General features: G+C 39.8%; 2 protein-coding genes across 2 annotated transcripts; one reads left to right on the top strand and one right to left on the bottom strand.

Moving 5' to 3' along the window:
* Positions 1–2,152: 2,152 nt before the first annotated feature.
* MEE11 (RNI-like superfamily protein) lies at positions 2,153–5,818 on the top strand. The gene is made up of 3 exons (XM_078576514.1): positions 2,153–2,606; positions 3,375–3,634; positions 5,484–5,818. Exons 1-3 carry the CDS (start codon positions 2,286–2,288, stop codon positions 5,755–5,757), a joined length of 855 nt encoding a protein of 284 aa, XP_078432640.1. The 5' UTR covers positions 2,153–2,285; the 3' UTR covers positions 5,758–5,818.
* Positions 5,819–6,692: 874 nt separating this feature from the next.
* On the bottom strand, positions 6,693–10,092 carry TDX (tetraticopeptide domain-containing thioredoxin). Its single transcript, XM_078576512.1, has 10 exons — positions 9,953–10,092; positions 9,840–9,873; positions 9,269–9,382; positions 9,059–9,146; positions 8,422–8,502; positions 7,936–8,000; positions 7,685–7,825; positions 7,453–7,569; positions 7,245–7,275; positions 6,693–7,136 (listed from the first exon to the last, which is right to left on the bottom strand). Exons 1-10 carry the CDS (start codon positions 10,060–10,062, stop codon positions 6,805–6,807), a joined length of 1,113 nt encoding a protein of 370 aa, XP_078432638.1. The 5' UTR covers positions 10,063–10,092; the 3' UTR covers positions 6,693–6,804.
* Positions 10,093–19,192: the final 9,100 nt, after the last annotated feature.

Here is a 19,192-nt window from a genome sequence, read left to right as displayed (position 1 = left end):
AATTACTTTACTCCCACTATCTTCTCTTAGAAGATATTCATCCTCTAGGAAGACAGCCCTCTTTGAAACAAAAACAATTTGTTCCTCAGGCCGGTAAAAGTTGTATCCATGTGTTTCTTTTGGATATCCCACAAATCTACACAGCTTAGTGCTGGGTTCCAGCTTTCCTGGGTCATGCCTCTTCACGTGAGCAGGACATCCCCATACTCTAGCATACATAAAATTTGGTCTTCTTCCTCTCCATATCTCATATGGTGTGGAAGTCACTGACTTTCTAGGTGACATGTTTAGTATATGCGCTGCTGTTTCAAGCGTATATCCCCAAAGGAACATTAGAAGTTTTGAGAAGCTCATCATAGATCTTACCATGTTTATACATATTTATAAATCAAGTCATATATAACCCACACAATTATCATCCTCATTTTATTAACCTTATGGTAACATTATTCATAATATTAATTTTTTAGAGTATAAATTTTATATTTTAATCATTAGATATTGTCAAATTTTCATAATGGAATATGATAACAATTATTTAAAAATTATTCAATATTCGTATATGCTTAATGATGTTGGTACCTGTTATTGTTATGCGCTTACCAATATCTGATATCGTAATCTGTTTAGAGACCACCTACTGTTATCTGTTATCAGTATCAAACACATTTGGTTTTTTCAGATGACAATTATCATGATATCCCGATATCCAATAAAGAAAATCAGCTGGAGATAATGGTAGAAGCATCCTAATCCCTATGACCACAAAAATCTGCCGTAAGCAAGCGCATCAGCCCAACTCATCTACTCGCTGCTCGCTGGTATTAAACAAGTCCCCCATTTCCACTCATCCCACTACCCCATAGCAAGCACAAAACCCGCGATCCACCATTATCCTCAGGAGCACAAAAGTCTGTCTAAAGCCAACACATCACCTCAGCCTTGCTTGCACAACACTCCCCTATAACAAGCACATTGCCCCACTTCCACTTATCTCGCTAACCTATAACAGCCACATCACTTGCCTTCCACCATTATCCTCGAGACTCCTGAAGTCTATTATAAGTGAGCGTGTCGCCCCATCCCTGCCTGCATGCAGCTGGCCTATAGCAAGCACAACACCCCACCTACACCATTCTTGCCCCAAAGTCAACGATATTCCCACACAATACCTGCGTGCCAACCGCACAGAGTGCGGGGGTGGACTTGCCCAAGGGGAAACCCCATATACTTGGACTCGAGTCGGGAGCTGAGCATGTCGTGTAACTACAGAAAGCACCATGGGTGGTGACGTCTGTCCCTGATCTTTGAGACCAACGCGCATATGGTGCTCTTGCCCACCGACACACGTGTGCGGCAGATCAGGGGAGTTTTGCCCGTACCATGGCCTCCAAGTGCTACCTGCGCTAGGGCAAGGCCGTATCCCCCCAAGGGCAGAGGTGTGCAGGCGCCATGGCAGATGTTGCCATGGCGTCCAAATGCGCTAAGACAGATGCAGGGCATGTGTTGTCCCTAGGGATGGTGCTGTGGTGTGCAGGCACTAAGGCTTGGTGTGTTGTGCAAGGAAGAGCCAATGAGGACTATAGTAGAGGAGGTGTAAGCGTGTGCTGGGCCTCGAGCATGGCGATGATGCGGGTGAACATCGAGGTGTGTAATGCGACCGTCCGGTGGGTGCACTGAGGCCCACGGCGCACGGGCGCGTGGAGTGCCTGGCCCGCGGGCACGCTTGGACCGACGGTGGCTGCATATATAGCACGTGGACTTCGGAAAATCAACAGGATGAAGAATTGTCTGCCTGTCCCCGAACGAGACAATTGCTTCATCAATGGACGAAATAACCGTCCCGTCTGGGGCCTTGAACGGGGACGGGACAGTTTGTGCGTCCTATGGGAGTATAGTATGCGCCTGACAGGTCCAGCTGGCCGACGGACGTGCTGCGCGACGTGTCAATCTCTGAGTGGTCTAATGCTGAAGCACGCCTATTTTGTCCTGGGACATCGGACAGGACGAGAACTTCTTGGACGGGACGGTTTTGGATGGGGCGGGACGTCCCGTCCCGTCCCGTCCATCGTCCACTTCCCGGACTATCCGGAACATTCATATACGGGCCGGCCCACCAGCCCATATATAAAATCTATGGGTCCGTGTTCATAGAGAGTTCATAGCTGCGGATTTGACCTCGTTCATAGTCCCATTTCCCCTTGTTGAATTCCAATTCCATCCAAGATCATCTACTCTGCTTCCCGTTGTTGAATTTGGCGTTCTTCGATCGGTGTAGATGCTTGATGGAGTGTTCTTCAAGCCATGGATCGGCGTCGGAGCCCCACGCAGCGTTGTTCTTCGTCCTCGGCTATCTTCCTCTTCGGGAGATCTTCGCTGCGCAGAGAACGTGTCGGAGTTTGAGAGACGCCATCGCCGGGGACGATCTTCTGTGGCGGGGATTGCGGGTGGAACCGCCGTTGAGCAGGAAGCTCACGGATGGGGCTTTGATCGAGGTCGCGTCGAGGGCCAAGGGCCGGTTGACGTCTCTGAGTCTCGTTGATTGCTGGCTGATCACTGATGCCGCTCTCCGACGCGTCGTTGATGGGAATCCGTGCATCGTTAAGGTCTGTCTCGCTCTTTTTCTCTCGATTTTCTGAGAATTCGATGGGTTCGTGTGGTTTATGGGAAGTTCTCTCATCTGCAATCTTTTCATTTTTCTTTCATTATCGATCGAATTTGGTTGTTCTATGAACCTCTATCTCTCTCTGGAGCACTTTTCTGATTCGATTTATATCTGTTGTTATAATCTCCGTCCCGTTCTCCCTCTGACTTCAATCGGCCGAGTTTTGGTTGCTTCAAGGAACTTGTTTTCTTCGATCAAATCTCTCTCTCGATGAGCGAATTCGATCGATCTATGTGGTTTAATTGGAGCTATGTTACATGCAATCTCTCTTTTTTTTAAAATTTCTTTGAACTGCTCCCTTGCTCTCTCTTTGCAAATTCAATGGAATTCTTTTGTTTTATCGTCTGTATCTCTATCTCTTCTCGAATTTGATCGAAACCAGTTAGTTTCAAGAGAATTATCTCCCTCTCTCTCTCTCTCTAAATACTATCCACAACAGCATTTTAGTCATGCCCAAGTTCGAAATTATAGTTTAGCTGGCTTGTGCCCAAAATTTGAAATATTCAAGCTCCGTTCTCAAAATTCCAACTTTGATATATAGGTACTTTATAACCTCACTTGTACTAAAAATAAAAACAGTCAATGGAACAGTCTAAAGCATAAATATCCCAAACAATTTGCCACAAGGCAGGAAACTAATTGACAAAAAAAGAAAAAATTATAGCAACAGAAGTAGCACTGAAACATAATTCTTGTTGTTCTTTCACAGATCAACGTGCCCGGCTGCAGTCGATTGACTGCCGACGGAGTGGTGAATCTAGTGCATATCATGGTTGACCAGAAGAAGGAGAAGGAGAAGAAGAAGAGAGTGGTGGAGGTGGGTATTAATGGCATACCGGGACTTGGCAAGGAGCATCTTCATGCATTGAATACCATCCTTGCTGGGGAAGAATGCAGTCTTGACGTCCAAGTTTGCCCCAAATGCGACGACGTCAGGGTCGTGACTCAGTGCACCAGAGAGAGTTGCAGGTAAAATTATTTTGAGACAATTGATAGAGAGATGCATGGATGAATATAGATGGATAGATCTGTTGATAGATAGATAGATGCATGATATATTGGCAGGTGATTCTCAAGATCGTTATACAGAGGGATGGATGGATGTATTTATTGACATATAGATTGTATAGATGGTTGGATGGATGGATAGTTGGGTAGAGGAATAAATAGATTGTTGGATAGTATAAGTGAACGGATGGATGTATGGGTAGTTGGGTTGAGGAATAAATAGATTGTTGGCTAGTATAGTTGGATGGATAGAAAGATAGATAGACAGATGACATGACATCAGGTTGGTGACTCAATCTATGAGAGAAGCTGCAGATATGGCCATTTTGAAATAATATATAGATACAAAAGTTTTTGGGTGGATGGGAACATGAATCTATGCGTAGGTAGATTGATAGATTGATATAAGGGTAGAAAGATTGATGGATATTTGGTAGGTGAGTTGATATTTTGGTGGACAGGTAGATGAGATGGTTGGATGGTAGAGATGAAAGGATAGATAGATGGATAAATGGAGAGATAGACATGTAGGTGTATAAAGGGATATATTCATGAGAGGCACGGGAGAGAATTGCAGGTATGGCCATTGTGAAATAGTAGATAGATTTTTCTTGATGCGTGGATGGTACATAGAGAGATGGGTTTGTGAGTGGTTAGATTAGTTGACGGATAGAGACATATGGACGCGTTTATAAATCAATGATTGGATAGTTTAGACAGATGGATTGACAGATTGATGGATGAGACGACGTCAGGCTGGTTAATCACTGCACCAGATAGAGCTGCTTGTACAGTTATTTTGAAATTGATAGATATATACAGCTCGTGCAGTAGATGGGTACATGGATGTCTAGATAGAGAGATGCCCAGATAAGTAGATCGAGGGATAGATCAACGGATAGATAGGTAAAATGGTGGATAATTGGGCAGATCCATCGATATATTTGTACACTGACGGATGGATCTAAAGATATCTTCACAATTATCTATCAATCCATCAGTCTTTCTGCTATCTTATCTAGCTATCCATCTATAAATCCATCAATCTAAAGATAAGTGGATCTGCATGTACATTAGAATGCTGGCTGAATGAGGATGAAAGAACTGGGGGTAAATAGCAATAGAGAGAGAAGCGGTTGATTGATATATATAAATAAAGCACTAGAGGCAGGAAATAGAGAGGGAGAGATAGAGAAAGAAACGTCTCACAACTATAGTTCCGGATCGTCCGGGACGTGGACGATGGATGGGATGAGACGAATTTCGTCCCGTCCAACGTCCAGAGTAAGTTCAGGGACGAAGGACAGGACGATTGTTCGTCCAACTATAAAAAAATCATCCTGTCCAATCATAACGGGATGGTTTTTCGTCCCGTCCAGTCCTCCCGAGACAGATTTTTGTCCCAAAATTCGTCCCGGCGAAAAAAACCCATTTTATATTTTCAATATAATAATTTAGATTTTTCTAAGTTTTTTAAGGGAAATATGGAGGAGAGAGAATGGAAATGGACATATGTACAATTAATTCTGAGTGGCGTCAGTTTGCACGCGCAAAAAAATACTGGGACGTTGATGCAAATTGTCATAGCGAGGCCACGTGGCGTGATCTCAACCGTCGGATGTGAATCCGGCAGTTTTTCGTCCACATCCGTCCGTCCATCGTCCGAGACCTCCGGACGGCCGGTTTTTGCGTCCCATGGGACGAAAACCGTCCCGTCCGGTGAAATCCCCGGGACGAATTTTCGTCCCAAAAATCGTCCCGTCCGCATCCCTGAACTATACTCACAACATGGCCGTGCTGGTGATCACAGGGCAACAAGTGTTGGGCAGGCTGTGTGTCGGGGTTGCAACTTCTGCATTGCAAGGTGTGCAGAGTGTGGAGGCTGCGTGGATGGCTCTGGTGAGGACTCGGCCTGTTTCCACACTCTCTGCCTCAACTGTTGGCTGCGCCTGACGAAGTGCAGCCTCTGCAATCGTGCTGTCTGCTCTGCCCATCTTCTCACTCATCCTGGGGACCTTCCTTCCCCATTCACTTGCGATGACTGCTCTGATCCCTTCTCCCCACCCCCCTACTTTGACCTGTGAAAAAAAAATATAAGTTACGAATACGAGTTAAACCGAATAAATCAGGCAGATCACGGATTTATATGATGCAGATTATCTTGGTTCATCTGGAGGTCTACCTCTGTCTCTGGTCATTTCAGAAACTTGTTAGATTTAAATCATTATTATTGGATTAATTCTTATGATCTGAGGGGGAAGATTTGAATTTATGGTTTTTCGTACAGTAGTTGGATTTTAATCATTCTTGTAATTCAGTGAACTGAGTTCGATTTTTTTGTCATTTCAAGAAGTAGTTGCATTTGAAATATCTTTATTGAATTCAGTCTTATGTTTTCAATAAATATCTTTATTGAAATTTAATATTTTCTATACTGAATTCATTTTTCTGACTTATTTGAAAAAAAGTAATGGTTTGATCTTGCTCATTCATATTTAACTTTTTGTTTAAAGGGGCAAAGATCTAATTTAAGGTCACATCAGAAGGTAATAGGGTATTAACCATTCTTGTCAAATCAATTCTTGTGATTTAATGGTGTCAAGGTTAAAAGTTTTTGTTATTTCAGAAAGTAGTAGGATTTTACCAATTTAGTATGATTTGATGGGGCAAGGATCCAATTTTTTATTTTTGAAAGTGGTTGGATTCAATTTTTTTTAATTACAGAACATGATTGAATTTAATCATTCTTATGATTCGATGGGACAAGGCTAAAATTTTCTGTCATTTCAGGAACTAGGTAGGTTTAAGTTGTTCTTATGAAATCAACTCATATCACTTTCATATCTACTTTCTCTTTGTGCAGTGGCAACTCAGGTTGTTTTCTTCACAGCCTCTTCTGTTTCCTTCCTCCGTCCTAAATCAGCCAATTTTTTACAACTTCTTGTCTGCCCTCAGGAAAGTACCACAGATCTGAAGAGACACAACCCAAATGATAAAAGACCAAAATGCCCTCATGGAGTGGAACAACAGAGACACCCCTTAAAGGGGTTGGGGATCATATAAGAGGCCATCAAAGGTTTTCTACAAACACAGATAATCCAAGACTAATTTTACAACAGGGCTCTAAATTCTCATTTCCCTGCAAGTAGAGCAACTTTCTTCTCAAGCCCAACTTTGTCAGCCCCCACAAGCCTGTCCACTTCCTTCCCGTCTTTGAGGAGGAAAAATGCCGGCACGCCGGTAACGGCCCACCTCTGCGCAACCTCTGCCAGCTCATCAATGTCCACCTTCAAGAACATCACAGAAGGATACTCGGCGGCAAGGCCGGTATACACGGGACCCATTAATCTGCATGGCCCACACCATGTGGCTGTGAAATATATCACCGTTAGACGAGCCGCTGCGGCCCTCATCTTGTCCTCCATCTCTGCTGCCGAGTGAACTCCCACCACCTTCCCCCTTCCTGGAGCCATATCACCGGCTAAATTGAGCATTTTTTTCTAGTTTTTTCCCATCTGATTTCATATGTTTAGCAGGAATTTATCACTCAATTATGGAATCAGTAGAATACCTTCGGATATTGGCGAAGATGGTCCAGAATCCTGCATCAAAACATCAGTTTATAGTGAGGCCCTCGCCCATTGCGATGATGATGGTTATGATTATGATGGTAAAGCATGTGTTCTTTGTGTGTTTACTGCTTGGCCCATTGTCTTCAGTCTAATCTAATGCTGGGTAATATTTAAGAGTAAATTAAGAAGAACAAGTTTTGTAAATACCTCTTTTTTTGCCTGGTGACGCCGCAACTCCTCTTGGGACTTTTTCAGCTCGCGTTCTTTGCGAAGACGAATGTACTTCCGTTTATGCTCTTCAATCTTGTGTGCATTTGGTTCGACCTGATAAAATTCAAAGGAAGATTTCCTTAGTATGCAGGCTGTGATAACGGCAAATTGACTCCAAGACAGAGCTATAAATACAAACACACTAAATCAATTCCCACAAATTACAAACCTTTTTCAGGGCTTCCGCGATTTCCTGATCATGGTCAAGATTTGATGCCAGATGGAGGTCCTTCGCTGCCTCTTCCCACTGGCCAAGTGCCGCCCTTGCCGATCCCCGGTACTTGTATCCTTTTGCGGAGTCTGGGTTAATCTAGAGAAAAATAATTAAACACAATTTGATTAATTAGTTTTCTTTCACTTAGGAAGCTTAGATTCATTAAAACTAACTAACCAAATGAATAAAGCCGAAGAAGGGACAACCTGCAGGGCTGCTTCTGCATCTCTTATAGCTGCATTAGGTTTGTTCATTTTGTGGAAGATGCTCGCTACACATAGGAGACAATGCTTAGTTACGAGCGATATAGTATTAGTTAGGCAAGTAGGGTCGGTAGATGATGATGAATTTGTCATATTCATCGTCATCAATGTTCAGCTCGAATGATGAATGATGATGAAAATAGCGATTGATCGCCAACAGATGGATGGTGATGATGATCCTGATGGCGCGGCTCTTGGAAATCTGATGACAATGGCAATGATATGATTAAATGATCCATCTTAGCTTAAAAACTGATGGATAGCAGTGCTGATGAAGATGATGACGATGATGGCTCTTAGAAACCAGACGATGACGATGATGACGGCTCTTAAAACCCAGAAGATTATGATGAGGATGATTCCTTGTCATCATCATCATCATCATTGTTGATTCCAAAATCTATTTGGAAATGAAGGAAACCGACCCACCTCTAGTAGCATATAATATAGCAGAGGATGGGTTTAACACAATAGCTTCCGTGAGATGTTGGGCAGCTTCCTCCAGCCGATCTGCACAAAATAAGCATAATCACCGGCACACCGTTAGAAGAATATTGGAAATTGTAGAACTTAATAGGGATCAGTTGATGTGAGGAAGAGAGACAGAGAAGATATATCAAGAATGGAGGACCAAAGGGATGATCTAGCAGACCAGGCAGATAGAGAGAATTAAACGAAACGCCACTACCAAACATACACTATGACCCTAGAGATTTCTTAATGATATGATCCCCATCATAGTCAAGGGTATATCAGTCATTTCAGCCTGGGGGGGGGGGGTTTAATTCCGTCATTCTTTCCTCCTAAGTATATTGGTTATTTCACCCTTTCCTGCATCTATGTCTTTATATACCAGTAGCCCTTCCCTAGGACTAAAAAGAGTTATAGAAGTTCAAGTGCCCCTCTCTTTCGCTCTTTTGCTCTTCTAAGTGACAATCTTACTGCTGTATTTCTCAATAAAACCAGCAGATTCTCATCTAACCTGGTATAGGAATATTAGGAAAATTACATGAAAGATCCTACTTCTAACTAAAGATAAAAAGCAACTGAGGAAATATTATTTTACCTTCAGAAAGAGCATCCATTGCTTTTGCCTTTGAAAGCTGAGCTGCCTCACGATTTTCATCTGACACCTCAATTGATGGGTCTCCCATCTGAAGACACCATTACACCACAAGAAGAAATATTTAGTTTTTTAATTAGCATATGAACTGGTGATGGGTGCAAATAGAGGCATAAAATAATGGGAAAGGAACCCCAGTTTCAAGATTATTACCTGTTGTGGAGGATCATTGTCAGGTTCTACAGATGGCTCGTCCAACTCGATGTCTGATTCAATGATTTCATCGTCTGATTTATCATGATGATTTTTGCCTGCATTCTTAACTCCCTGCAGTTTAAAGATGTTTACCAGTTGAGATTGAAATAATTAAGTAAAAAAATTGTGAGAAGGCTGATGAGCAGATGAAGAGTAACATATTTCTCCTTGGACGCTGACAAATTCATTTAAGATTTTAACTAAATGAAGATATGAACATTCACAAAGTGAACATAGACCGCCATAATTAAGAAAACCCCATTAAAAATATCAAAGAGCATTCCGTGGGCTGGAATCTATTGACGAAGTAGACTTCATCCCAATTCAGCAAAGGAATTGACAGTGGCGGACTGAATAAATCGCAGAGCAAATGAAAAACAAGAAGATAAAAAAAAAATCATTCATAAGATCAGGGAGATTCAACGGGGACCCATTTTCATTCATACCCAGCTCGCAATTTTGGATAATTTATTTTCAAAATCACAAACAAAATTAAACACCCAAGAGGGAAAGGGAGTGAATATCCAACCGGGTAATTTTCCAAAGCGATGTCGCCGCCGAGGCTGAAATCAATAAACCAAAAAACATTAAGAAGGGAAAGAACTTTGACATGGAATTATCTACATGAAACAATAGAGATACCTCCGCACGAAGTCGACGAAGAAACTAAAAGAAGGATCTTGAAGTAGACCCGGATTTGACTTGCACAGGTTGATGAACTGCCTCAGCTCTTTCACCTTGCCCGCTTCCATTTCTCTCTCTCTCTCTCTCTACGAATTTTTCTGGTTATTCGTAGTGAATATAGGGCTTGTGATTAATATAGTGCAGGGATGCGGACGGGACGGTTTTTTTGTCCCAAGAAAAATCGTCCCGTCCGCGAGGTTGGACGAAAATTGAGACGGAAATTCGTCCGATTACCTCCGGACGGGACGGTTTCGTCCGGGGACGAAAAACCGTCCCGTCCCGTCCATCTCCACGTCCTGGATGATCCTGAACTATTTAGTGCAGGGACAAAGGCGGGATGTTTTTTTCGTCCCAGGACGAAAAAATCATCCTATCTGCGAGGTTGGACGAAAACCGGGACGGAAATTCATCCCGAGACCTCTGGACGGTACAGTTTTCGTCCGAATGGGACAAAAAAATCATCCCGTTCGGAGGTCTCGGACGAAATAACCGTCCCCTCCACGTCCCTGCACTGATTCCGGATGTCGGACTGGACGATCTTCGTCCCATCCCATCCATCGTCCACGTTCCGGCCGATCCGAACTATATTTGTAGAGAATGGATTGAGAAAGAAAAAACTTTGTTATTGGGCTAACTCCACTGGTTTTATTTTCATAGATAATTACTCACACATAGCAGGCCAAATATCCAGCCCAAGCCAGGTTAAAGAACCTGAGAGCCAAGTCATATGTTAATTTTTCTAAAATATTGGTCAAATTAAAGATGTGTAGAAGATATGCAGGAACTACACCAAGGGAGTAGTAAAATTTGGTGTTATTATTAAAATTCAAAGTGTTGAGATGATAAAAATTTATGTCTCTAAGGAAATCATAATTTTGTTTTGGATCAATTTTGTGTTTGAGAGGGAAGGTATGCTTTGAAAATAGTGATTGTTATTGGAGAATGTGCAGAAGATTGAGTCCAGGGACACTCAAGTGTATTTATACATTTGAAATGGAAATCAATATGAAAAAGAGAGGATTTAAATGTTGTCATTATGAAAAAGAGAGGAACCAAGTAAATTAATATAAATCTAGATAAGAAAGAGAGCAGGAATGTGTGAATAACACAATTCAGAAAGGAAAATTGTATACCTCTTATTACATGGAATACCATGAATAATATAAAACATGTGATTTAGATTGATTAAAACCATGTATAAATATGAATATCTTCAGTAAACTCGAAAAACAATCTTCAGTAAACTACTGCACAAATCACATGTTAACATCTGATTTCTTAATCCTTTCCCATTTCTGTCCCTTTCCTAAATGTATGACCCGTTATCTTTTTTATGGAAAGATTTAATTCTGTTTGGGCCTTGCATCACCTTTTCTTATCTTTTGTGGATGACCAATAGGGAACACAAGCCATAGACTTGGTAACATCATGAAAGTGTTCGTACAGAAAGAATAAACAATATATATGCTTAAATAGGGAGATAAATAATCTTATAACTTGATCTCATGCCATAATATCTTCTTTCTTTGCATAACATTCTGCCTGCCTTTCATTTTTTGACCCTTAAATGGTGATGGAGATGGAGGGTCTAGATGTATTTTTGGAATATAGGGCTATGATTAGGTGCTTGAAATCAAAATTCTTGCATCGGAAGTTTTCAATCAATATATAAATATTCTGTACACTAGTAGATCAATCACATTACCTTGGTGAGAACTGATTTCACCCTTCACGTGCTCCTTGGGCGAGTCTCTTCAAGCCATTTGTGTGCCTGACCTCTAGATATATCCATGCAATCAATGCAACATTAAATCTACATTTCTTCTCCCTGACCTCCTCACTAACAAGCCTCACTAGTTAAGTGAGTGGAATGAGAAGAAAGCAAGAGGGGGGGGCTTAGGTCTGGCTGGCACGGGAACCTAAAAGGGGTGCCCTTTTCTTTATAGTTATTGAACACTTACACAACTATGAAATATATTAACTTGATTGACATTTATGTACAACAACATTCAGGGATTCATACAGACCAATTCAGAGAAAACTTTCCTTAAAGAACATCACCATGCCTTTAGTGTCTCCACAATGATGGCCACAAGATTAGTCATACTTATCATATAAGTAAGATCAGATAATGCTAATCTCTGGATAACTCAATGCTCATCAAATAAGAATATTTAGAATACATTTTTAGAAACTAGTGATCAATGTATTTTGATGTCACTGTAATTGAATAAGTGGCTGCATGTGTTTAGGTACTCCATAATAAAGATCACACGAGAATAATAATAATTACATAATGATTTCGATAATTTCATGGAAGTGTGATTGGCTTGACTGCCACATAATATCCATCAGAAATCACAATCTATAAAAAAAATGACTTTCAATTTTTCATTAGGCTATTAAGCAGGGTTACACATGACTTAAAAAAACAATGATTGTGTGCTCCTGTTTGCTTATTAGGCTATTAAGCAGATGATGATTTGGGATAATAACAAACCCTATGCTTTTGACCTTTCATCTAACATTCAGTTTGAAACCACTTGATACCCATGTAATGCAAATGACAAAACTCAAGAAATAAGTTTGGTGGATAACCACTTGGACCCAATGAATTATACTAGGGTTTGTTAAATGAAACCATATATATTCCAAGGAATAAAAAATGCAGACAAACTATGGGTGATGGATCAAAGCTATCTAGATTTTAATGATACAATACATGTAAATCATTAAAAAATATTCTAATGAATGGAAATGTCTAATGTATATAAAGTAAAAATGGGCCATCATAACTCATCAAAACTTCACGAAAGAAGTGGGGCGTAGGTGAACACATTGGGAAACACAAAGATATGCTCAAAATATCTTAGGATATCATCTAGTGAATAAATAAATCAAATCATAGTTGATATTGACTTAGTTTTTTATATATTAATTTTTCTTATAGGCTGATCATTTTTTATTATAAAGTACATACTTTATAATAAAAATTCTGGAACAAAATTCTGAATAAGTCAGTTACATTATGCTATTTTTCATTTGATAAAATTTGGAGAGGGAAAATGCTCATACGTGAGTAATTATATCATAATCAATAGAATTATGAACAATAAAAAAACATTTCATAACACAAAACTAGGGTTAGTTTTATATCATTTCTTTTGGAATTTTAGACACTGTTATTTAATTAGTTACTGAATTTATCTGATAGTTGTTAAAAATTTCAACGGAAAGTTATAATTTTTATTTAAGGAAAACAGATATCAAGAGTTCTCACATTCATTTCTCATATTTAGTAAATAGTTATTTATTTGAATATACATAAAAATATTTATTATTGTTGTGTGAAAATATTTATTTCTTATATAAACAATGTTTATAATTGATTTTCAAAACATTGAATATAAGAACAAAATGAAGACTGAAGTTTGATTTACCTTAACATTGGAAAAAACACAGCGGAAGATGAAAGAAATAGGAATAAATATTTGAAAAGTGGAGAGTGGAAATTGAAAATAAATTACTAGTTTTTCTATAATTTTAAAAATAACAGACCATTTGCTAAAATCTTTAGGCATCTAAAATTTTTAATGTGTGATAAATATTTTATGAAATGAGAAATTTAGCTTTTACCAATTTAAAATCTGAAATATAAAATTTCCTCCGAGTGAAAATATCTATGTTGAATGATGAGAAAAACTTATTAGGCTTTGGTTTGGTTAAAGGATTGGAAAAAATCAGTATGTTCAAGGATGAATCAAGGGTTTGATTTATGACATGATTTAAAGTATTGACAATAGTTCAATTCAGATATAATCTAAATTAAGTATTTACAAATTAATCAATAAAACTAAAAAATGGCACTGATTTAATTAATTTTAAATATCTTAATTATATTTATTAGAAAATTAAATCTTGAATAAATATATGAAACTAATAAGTAGAATGATTACTTTCTATGTTTTAATTATATATGAATTAATGAAGACTAAATATTAGTATGGATATGATGCAGGATGATGAGGACTAGCGCAAGTAAGATGGCTAACTCAACTAGGGTTGGATAAAACAGACCACAAATCAACATGATCAACTTTAAACATTTAAAGCCGACAAAAATGTTAATGGTGCAGCCCCTTTCCTCGGTCAAGGGCGGGAGGACTGTCTTACAATCACCGCGGTGAAAACAAAGCTCCAAATCCAATATCTCAAATGGTCCATTATGATAAGATTCAAACCTATTCTGCTAAGTCTGATGGCGGTGGAAAAACACACGAGAAAATACTGAATAAAATAATGTGAATCCCCAAAGCGGGAAGGGTGGATCTTTAGCGCCGGTGTACCACAAGAGGGCGATGGAAGTTGTCGACGCGTCGTTGATGGGAGCGAATGACGTACGCTTCTACAGGGTGACGTGGATCCAAATGCGGGGTCAGTTGGGGGGGTCTAGGGGGGAGTCGGCCCCTTTGTGCCCCGAAACCTAAATGGTAAATGGGGCGCGCAGTTTCAAAATGATTTTTCTGAAGCAGGCGGTGACAGCGCACGGTAGTCACGAGGGTGGCAGCGTGTGGTGGCCGCATGGGCAGGTGCAGTGTGCGATGGCCGCCGGACAGGCGTGGCACAAGGTAGCCGCACGAACAGGCACAACGAGCGGTGGCCGTGCGGGTGGGTGCGGTGGCTGCATGGCTGCGACACGATGACCACGTGGGGCATGCAACCGGCTGCGTGCAGCGTTCACGTGGGCGGCATATACGTGCGGTGTCTGAGTGGGTCCGCGGGGTTGTGCTTACCGGGCGATGGCGTAGGCGGGCGTCGGCACGGGCGGTTGCGCGTGACAAGTGATGGAGATCATACCAGGTCGTGGGAAGGGCAGCCTTCTCTCACTGGTAGCGACGGCGGCTACGGCGATTGCGATGGCTACGGAGGCGGCGGCGGCGGAGAGAAAACTAGGACAATTTCTTCAGAAGATAACTTCGAATTCAAAGATAATCACCAAGTAATTCAGTAAAGCACTGGCCTATGTATAGGCCTTGGAGGAAAGAGAAAATTTAAAATAACTGTAAAATTCAAATCTAATTTAAATGATGCTCAGATCCCTAGTCCAAAGTTGACGTTGGCGACGTGTCATGACATGGGGCATCTCCTGCGGTAGTGGTGTCACGTCCGATGATGGTGTGTGGTCGTGTGTGCCACCAGGATATATATTTTGCAAAAAAAACTGATGACATTGAAATGAAGTAGAAAATGAGATAGTGATGATTAGTACTATAATTATGATGGTGATAGTAATTAGTAGATAGTAAAAACTATGATTTGAGAGGACAGTGTGAATTGGTAGAAGAAAAAAAATAACTAAAGAGACTTACCTTTGCATACTTAAAAAAAATATAAAAATATAAAAACCTTAAAATTGTTTTTTTTTGTTCAATTTGGTTAATTTTGGTGAGACAATTGAAGCTGAGTCACCCATTCAGGGTGAAATTATTAGTGCTCGCCAGTGAAATGCAGAATTAGGCAGTACCATGGACTGGGCCTGTTTGGACGTTCTTGGAGGCATTAGAAAGCTCTTGGTCTGGAATAAGTAGACGAGGAAAAGGGAAAAAAAGATGAAATAATGTGAGTGGAAAAGGTGGAAGACTATTAAAGCCTCCCTATAGGTTGTCCGTTAATGGACTTTAGTGTTTCTTTATCGGATTTCCTTCTCCAAGTTTCATAAAAAATTGAATTCACACTTGATCTAAAATTATATAAAAAAATAAGATTATTATGAGTTTTTTTAAAATCTGCCAATGAAAACTGGGAACACAATCACGGGTGAACTAATCAAGGGCGCAAGAGGGAGTTTAAATAGAAATATTCAAAGACTCTAGCATGAGGATGAATTCTAGGATTTTGAGGGGCAAGCATTGTTTTGTGATAAAAAATTTCACCCTACTAGAAAATGTTATCTTAGTTCCTATTCATAATTGGAAGTCATCCCAAAAGTAAGGAGGCATGTAAGACCATGCCTTGACTTCATTAGGCAGGCCATCTCTAATGATTTGCACAAACTCCAGCTTATTTTTTTCGTCCTTAATTACTTGCATGAATTCTCTTTTAAATCTATAAGTCCAGCATCTCAATTAAACCTCAAGAAGATGTGATAATTAAACACACTTGACTTGATGAGTCTAGGGTTAATCTTAAAAACCTTAAAAAGCACATGCAATACAATAATTCAGGACATGGGGAATACTTATTATGCTTACTAATAGAAGAGATGATTTATAGTTATACTTTATCATTTTCTACGAAATAAATTAAACCCATCTATGCCATTTGATTATATTAATTATAATTGGGGTTTCTTGATATTAGATCCACTAATATTATGTATATGCAGGGAAAGATTTATGTTGGATACATTTATAATGTGAGCGCTATGAGTTTTATAAACTTGACCTTTATATTTGAACTGAGTTGGATAGAAAATGGATTTACCTAAGCTTGAAACTTTATGAAGTCCTTTTAAAAAATAAACATGTATATTAATATCTCAATTTCATTTAATTGGAATTTATGATATTCATGCGGAACTTGTGAGGATTTCATGGCTTCAATTCACTTGTGATGAACTCAAATAAGTAGAGGAATATTGAATAAAATACAGATCTCAAAACCAAAAACATAAATATAACAAAAAACATGTCATTGCACAAATTGAATCTCCAGCGTTAAGGCTTGCATGCTAACCGTGTGGAGTGTGTGGGAATACCTGTCCGAGGGGAAACACCTCATACATAGACTCATGATTGGAAGCCAAGTTGTTGTATGACCAACACATGCACCATGTGTGGTGATGCCCATCCCTAATATTTCAAGCCAATGCCCACACGGTTCTCGTACTTGCTGGCGTGCATGCGCAGAGGATCAGGGAATCTTGTGTAAGCAGGCCCCCAAGGCCTACAATATGGTCTGTGGGTATTATTCACACGGGGATGGGTTCATATCCTGCAAAGGGGCAAAGGCATGCAGACAAGGTAGAATTTTTCAGGGCCTTACACTTCTTATCCCTTATCTCTTTTCCTTTTTGAAATGAAGGAAGAGATTCTAAATTCTAGGGATCTCATGGGCACATCTAGAGTCTGCACTTTATATTGGTTCAACACATATCACTTGAGGATTCAAGAAATTACAGAACTGATCCATGCACATGTGATAGGATCAATATTTTTCAATGTAGTTTCAATTCAATCCAAAGTCTTCCATGACAGAAATCTCTTTAGTTTCATCAAAATTGAGGCCACACAACCAAAAAGAAACCAGATTGAGAGAAAATATTGAGAATTATTTTATAGTGCATTTAAAAAATGTTATTGGAATGGAGTTTTAGTTATATGAAAGGATTTATAAGGAATAGAGTGAATCTAATTTTGCTATTATGTGATTATTGCGTCACTTAGGATGAGTGTTTATTGTTATAATATATTTTTACATATCAGTGATATATTTATGGAACATCATTAAATATTTTGACATATATTTAAGCCAAGAGAGAAGTAGGATTAGAATCTGGATTGAGGATATGTATCTTTTGATTATATATGGGGAATGTATCTATCTTGGATCCTTTGGGATTTTGTCGGTTATGAATAGATAAATTAATCATTCAACTCAAAATTGATTAATATAGACAAAATGATGTTCTTGAGCGTAGAAATTTTAGACAATAAATTGGAGAGGTTTAGATATGGATTTGAGATAACCATATAAATATAACATTTTCAAATCATTATGTCAGTTTTGCTTGGTTTGGTTAATTTTATTTTAGAGAGTATTAATTTGAAAAAAAAATTAAGGAAGAGTGAAAATTTTGAAATGTTAGAGTAAATAATTGAATTGGAATAAATAATATGATAATTTGATCAACTAAAAGTTAGACAAACAAAATTTAATAAATTCAGTGATTTTATTTAGTTAGAGTGAAGATAACTTGCTAGTAAGAAGTCAGGTTGAACTGAAATTGAGATCAATGCTGTCTAAAGCTTGATAACATTGAAATAAACAAATATTTAAGTTGAAATATATCCAAATTAAGGCATCATAATGTTTTTTAAATGGCTCTTTTTGAATTTTTAAAGTATATTATCAGCCACCCTTATGCAGTAAGTATGGTTAGCATGTAAATTATTAGGATCATCTGTTGAACCGTGTCTCTTTTCTCTCTCTTCTTTATCTTCTCTCTCTTCTCTCTCTTACCCATTGTGAGTGGGCCACGCTGTATAAGTGGCCCACATGGGCGAATTCTCTTCTCACGTGGGAGCTCCTTAATGAGCCCCACACGTGGGACACTTGTAAGGAGGGGCCTTTAAAGGCCCCCAAACCCTAGCCGTTTTTTAGTGAGTTTTTTCTCTTCCTTTCCAAAGGGTGCCGACCTGAGAGGAGCTCTCTCCCTCTCTCACTCTTCTCAGATCTAGTCAACATGGTATCCGAGCGTTCTCTTCTCTAATTATCTCTCTTTGGTGGGGCTTGGAGCTTGTCTGCAGAGGCAGGTCATCCTCTAGCTCTGTTCTCAGCTGTTTGAAGCAGTCCAGTCATCACTTCTCTGCTGTCTCTTGGTGCTGGCGCTGGCGCAGTGGAAGCGTGGAGTCCCTCATCCATGGCAAGTCAAGGTGATGCTAGTGGTGTCCAGGGTGACCAAGGAAGTGAAGTGAGAGGAGCAGATTCGATTCAAATGCAGGAGTTCGGGAGGCTAGCTATCGTCCTCCCCCCATCAGAGGTTAAATTTGATGGGGGGAACATGTTCGAGTGGTCCAAGATGGTCACCCTGACTGTCTATGGATGTTTTCTGGGAGAACACTTGACTGATCTACCCAGAACAGTGGCGGATCCGGACTTCAGGAGGTGGAAAGCTGAGGAATCTCTCATCCTTGGATGGATGTTGAGGTCAATGACGCCTGAGATGCGTAGGGACTTCTTGTACTGTGAGACAGTGAAGGAACTGTGGGACGAAATTCAGAAATACACTGCTGAACAGTCCCATGACTGGAGAATTTGTGAGCTAAAGGTGCAAGAGACGATGGCTCGTCAAGGAGGTGAAACTGTCCGCCAATACTCATCAAGACTGAAGGCTGTGTGCAGAGAGATCGACCATCTATGGCCAACTCAGAATCCACAATCAGTAGAGCGTCAGTACATTCTGAAGCAGAGGATCTT

Source organism: Wolffia australiana, chromosome 6 (genome assembly GCF_029677425.1).
Source record: "Wolffia australiana isolate 7733 chromosome 6, ASM2967742v1".
NCBI classification, from domain to species: Eukaryota; Viridiplantae; Streptophyta; class Magnoliopsida; order Alismatales; family Araceae; genus Wolffia; species Wolffia australiana.
This window is presented reverse-complemented; position numbering and strand designations above follow the sequence as displayed.